This window comes from Mus caroli, chromosome 11 (genome assembly GCF_900094665.2).
Source record: "Mus caroli chromosome 11, CAROLI_EIJ_v1.1, whole genome shotgun sequence".
NCBI lineage: Eukaryota > Metazoa > Chordata > Mammalia > Rodentia > Muridae > Mus > Mus caroli.
Window position 1 is genome coordinate 82,328,645 of NC_034580.1, and position 5,550 is coordinate 82,334,194.

The 5,550-nt window shown below is 40.9% G+C and overlaps 1 protein-coding gene across 1 annotated transcript in view; it reads left to right on the forward strand.

Moving 5' to 3' along the window:
* The window catches only part of Trim37 (tripartite motif containing 37), a 91,694-nt gene that overhangs the window by 2,374 nt on the left and 83,770 nt on the right, over positions 1-5,550 (forward strand). The window contains exon 2 of the mRNA XM_029483551.1: positions 412-513. Within this exon, the coding sequence (XP_029339411.1) occupies positions 412-513 (102 nt within the window). The remainder of the gene's footprint in view (positions 1-411; positions 514-5,550) is intronic.

Consider the following 5,550-nt stretch of genomic DNA (forward strand, 5'->3'; position numbering starts at 1 on the left):
CCCTGGCTGTCCTGGAACTCACTCTGTAGACCAGGCTGGCCTCGAACTCAGAAATCTGCCTGCCTCTGCCTCCCAAGTGCTGGGATTAAAGGCGTGCTAATCAAGTTCTAATCAAGTTCTGACAGGGAGTATCGTTAAAACTGAGCATTATTAGTCTCAAGTACGTATAATTGTTAAGTGAATTGTTTTCTTCTTTCCGTTTTTTTCCTTTTTCTTGAGACCGGGTCTTACTGAGTAGCCCTGGCTTGCCTGGGAATCGTTATGTATAGTCTCAGACTGATGGAGATCGCCTGCCATTGCCTCCTGAATGCTGGAATTAAAGTTGTGCACCATCGTGCCTGGCCTTGCGTGAAGTCTTTTTATGTCATGTTCTTCAGTGTAATCTGGGACCCTTATCTCTTTTGTTTTCAGAGCATTGCTGAGGTTTTCCGATGTTTCATTTGTATGGAGAAATTGCGGGATGCTCGACTGTGTCCTCATTGCTCCAAGCTCTGTTGTTTCAGCTGTATTAGGGTAAGTTGTATTTCTTTTTATGTGTATTCAGGTTTTTTTGTTATTAACCTTTTTCTTTTTTTCTTTTGAGAGACAGGTTTTGCAGTGTAGCTCTGGCTGGCTTGGAACTCACTCTGTAGGTCAGGTTGACCTCAGCCTTACAGAGATCCACTCGCCTCTGCCTCCCTCCTGAGTGCTGAGACTAAAGAGGGCTCCATCTTACCGTGTGTATTTGGTTTATATATGCTGCACTGTAAGTATTAACCACGCCCTCCCCTTTTTAATGTATTTTGTGATCCTTTAAAATATATCTTTAATAAAGGTTTGTCAATAGAGTATCATGTTTTGTTTTTTGTTTGTTTTGTTTTGTTTTGTTTTATTTTCGAGACAGGGTTTCTCTGTGTAGCCCTGACTGTCCTGGAACTCACTTTGTAGACCAGGCTGGCCTCGAACTTTGAAATCCACCTGCCTCTGCCTCCCGAGTGCTGGGATTAAAGGCGTGCACCACCACTCCCAGCTCGAGTACCATGTTTTAAATGTGAATTGTGTGTGTGTGTGTGTGTGTATGTGCGTGCGTGAGTGCGTGAGAGTGAGTGTGTGTGCGCAAATGTGTATTTTGCATGCATATATGTCTGTGTACCATGTGTGGATTGTGGTCTTGGAATCTTGGAGGGTGTCAGATCTCCAGGCAGTAGAATTATAGATGGTTATATGTTTGGGGTTGAACCTGGGTGTTCTGCAAGGGCAGACAGTGTTCTTAGCCAGTGAACATTCCTCCACCCTAGTAGAACCAAATTTATATTGGAGTCTGGGGGTTGTTTTAAGACAGGCTTTTTCTTGTGTAGCCCTGGCTGTCCTAGAACTTACTCTGTAGACCAAGATGGCCTTGAACTCACAGAGATCTGCCTGCTTCTGTATCCCAAGTACTGGGTTTTAAGGTGTGTGCCAGCACTCCTAACTCAAACTCATTACACATTTTACAAATCTGCATTGTGTTTGAGATTTAGAGATACGAAAATAAATGATAGACAATACTCTTTGAAGGTGTTTAAATCTGATTAAGAAAATCAATTTCAGTGATTACATTGAAATTTGTGTAGTATAATTCACCATTTTATGTAAAAAACAAAAATTAAAGGCTGCTAATGACTTCAAAGGAAATGAATGAAATTCACGATAATGAGAAAGAGTGGAGATGAATATAATTGATTGGCTCTATTAGTTGAAGGTGGGGGCACGTTCCTCAGTAAAATTATTGGAAAGCCCAATGTATAAAGCAGAAAATTAATTTTGGCTATATGTACACATCCGGTAGCACATATGCTAATGTGTGGTTGAGACTGCCCTGCTGACATGGCTCAGATAATTTCCATAACTAAGAAAATTAAAGCTATCTGATATACTCGTCACCTCAAATTTTCTATTTCCTACTAGGATGGTAGTGGCACATACCTTTAACCGCAGTAGGAAGAAGGCAAAGGCTGGCAGATCTCTGAGTTCCAGGACAGCCAGGGCTTCACATAGAAAATCTGTCCCTGAAAAAAAATTTTTTTTTCATAAAAAGACGGAGTGGGGCTGCAAGATAGCTTCGCAGGTAAAGGTCCTTGTTCCAAGGCTGGGTCTGAGTCCGGTCCCACAGTGGAGGGAGAGAGCTGGCTAGTTCAGGTAGTCCTGACTTTCACAAGTACCCGAGGAAAAAGAAAAGCGTCCCTTTGTCAAGAGTAATTTCTAACCATGTTGTGGTGGCACATACTTTTAATCCTAGCACTCGGGAGGCAGAGGCTCTGTGAGTTTGAGGCCGGCCTGCTCCACAGAGCTAGTTCCAGGACAGCCAGGAGGACTACACAGAGAAACCCTGTCTTGAAAAATTTAGAAAAAGGAAAAAAAAAAATTTCTGTTATACTTAAATGATAGTTACAGGACTAGCAAATCTTGGAGCTGGAGTTGAATCCAGTCAATCTGTTTTAGAGCCTGTATTTGTTGCCACTGTGATGTGCAGATCTAAGTTTATATGTAAACTTATTTTCACACTGATAAAAGGGGAAAGTCAATTTTCTTAGCTTTGACTCCTTAGCTACAGGATTTAGAGAAAGCAATGTGCCTCTTGGGCAGTTTGGAAAAGAGTGACATGAGCTAAAAGATAATTGAGAAATTAGAAAATGTTATCTACGTGTGAAGTTTTATTCTAGTAATTTATCATTCAGTGTACATGGTAGTTTTTAATTGTGAAACTGCAGCTACAGAGATTAAGGTCTCCATTAATGGAGTGAGTATTTGGTGGAGACTGTATAGACTGGGTTTCTTCGATGAAGGGCTTGAGATTACTTGAAAGTTTATTTTTGTTTCGTTTTTTTTCAAGACAGGGTTTTGTATAGCCTTGGCTGTCCTGGAACTCACGTTGTAGACCAGGCTGGCCTCGAACTCAGAAATCTGCCTTCCTCTGCCTCCCAAGTGCTGAGATTAAAGGTGTGCACCACCACGCCCGGCTGCTTGGAAGTTTTGAAAGTGCTTTTGGACCTCTGCTTATTGTGTTGTACCAAGGAGATTGTTTCTTCTTTGTTCTTTTCCTTTCCTTTCTTTCTAAATGTATTTACTCTGAGGAATTAGATTTACTTTGCAACTCTAGCTCTATCATCTATTTATGGATCCTGCACCTCTTTCTCTAGTGTTGGTTTTTACCTAGGGCCTTGTACCTGGTAAATGGCAAGTTCTTTACCACTGAGTCTTTTTTTTTTTTTTTTGCACAACATTGGCTTTTAGATGACTTACTTCATTGTCCCTCTGGAATCTTGAACTTTGGTCAATATTAATTATTCATGTTATTTTTTCAAACTGACGCTGGTGTCTTATTTTGTTTTACCATTCAGACTGGTAATCCTGACTGCCAGTGATGTTTGTGTCTTGTCAGCTACTCTGTGTCCTTTATATCCGTCTGCTGCTTTCCATACTGTTCATGAGAAAGAAATTGATTCCTTCATCCATAAGTGATTCGTTTCCTGTTTTCTTGCCTTAATTCTCTGCTTACCTGTAGTTCACTTTCTGTTCTCTTACCTTATTACTATGCCCTTAAGTGTCATATTCTTTTTCAAAAGACTTGTAAAGTTGAAGGGTGAAGTTGAGGATATTAGTGTTGTGTTCTAGTTATCTTGGATCTGATCCTAACCTTCCTTTCCAGGGCTGTGGTGTTCTCACTTCCCAAACCTGGGCTGGCCTTGAACACAATGCCTTCTTGCATTTAGCTCACTTCCAAGTTCTAGGACACAGGCAGGTGGCATTACACATGGATTATCTTGACTCTTTAGAAAAAAAGTAATTTGTGTGTGTGTGTGTGTGCTCAAAGGTGTGTGTGTGTGTGTGTGTGTGTGTGTGTGTGCACACGCGTGCACTCATAGGTATGTGGAGGCCAGAAGTCAACTTTTGGTAGTTCTCACCTTTCTCCTTGTTGGGCCTGGGTATTTTTTATTTTTGTGGCTATAGTCCAGGCCTCTCATATTCCCAGAGAAATGCTAGGATTACATACATAGTTAAGCCAGTACATATATATATTTTTTCATGGATTTCAAAGATTGAAACTCAGGTCACCAAGCTTGTGTGGCTGATGCTATCCCCTGGTCCCATTTGGTTTATGAATGTAATATTTATTTATAACTTAGTTGCTTGCCTTTTTGATATAGTACATTGGCTTTCTTTGGGTATATGAATGGCATTTATAAATGCTATGAGGAGTCGGGCGAGGTAGCGCACGCCTTTAATCCCAGCACTCGGGAGGCAGAGGCAGTTGGTTTTCTGAGTTCGAGGCCAACCTGGTCTACAAAGTGAGTTCCAGGACAGCCAGGGCTACACAGAGAAACCCTGTCTCGAAAAACCAAACCAAATCAAACCAAACCAAACCAAACAAGCAAACAAACAAACAAACAAAAGCGCTGAGGAAGAGTGAACAAGATGTGGCTGGAGCAGAGAAGGTAGTGAGCTGGGTAAGGCATGGATTTAGAGGGAAAACAAAGGGCATTGGTAAGGAATTAGGATTTGAAGTGTTATGGTAGCCACTGAAGGCTTTTGAATGGTATATGAAGTATTTTGTATTTTAATGAGATCAGTGGTTACTTTGTAGAAAGTGAATTGTAGGCAGGTGGAGAGGAAGTGAGGAGGGTAGGAGATACTTGATAGAGAGGAGGAATGGTGCTGAAGACCAGACTATCATCAGTACAGGCAGGCTGTGAGGAACAAAGGAACGGGATGAATGAATGGATGATTTTACAGTCTGAAATAGTTAAAAACAAAAACAAACAATAGCAGCAACAAAAACCTTTGAAAGGAACAGTGTTGGGCAGGCCACAGGTATAAAGGTTATAATTTAGAACAACATAACATACCAAGTTTGAAATTTCATTTTATATGAGATTTTGGCAGTTAGAAATATAAACCTGAAGATGGAAAGGTTCACAGTTAAAATTTCAGTATTGAGGATGTTGATGCAGAAGGATCTCTCTGAGTTTAAGGCCAGCCAGGGTACATAGCAAGATCTTATCTGGGGAGAGAGGGAGAGGGTAGGGAGAGAAGGGGGAAGAGAAAGAAGGGGAAGGAGAGAGAGAGAGAGAGAAAACCAACAACAAAGACCCTCAATTTATTTACTTATTTATATTTTTTTGAGACAAGATCTCACTGTGTGTCTTGTCTATGCTGGAATTCACTATGAACTCCATGTTGGCTTCAAACACACAGAGATCTATCTACTTCTAACTCTTGAGTGCTGAGATTAAAGGCCTTTGCTACCAATCCAGGCTCCAAGTAGAATAAATTAGAAAAATATTTTTACCTGAGTTCTAGTTCAATACAAGATTAAATGATTTTATTATTGCTGTTTGTATGTCAGGTATTTATGAGTGTAGATGCTTTATAAGGCTTGTGTTTATTCCATCTTATGAAGGAGAGAAACCAGTTTCTGTATTGACTATAAGAATAGGTCTAAGCCGGGCGTGGTGGCGCACGCCTTTAATCCCAGCACTCGGGAGGCAGAGGCAGGCGGATTTCTGAGTTCGAGGCCAGCCTGGTCTACAA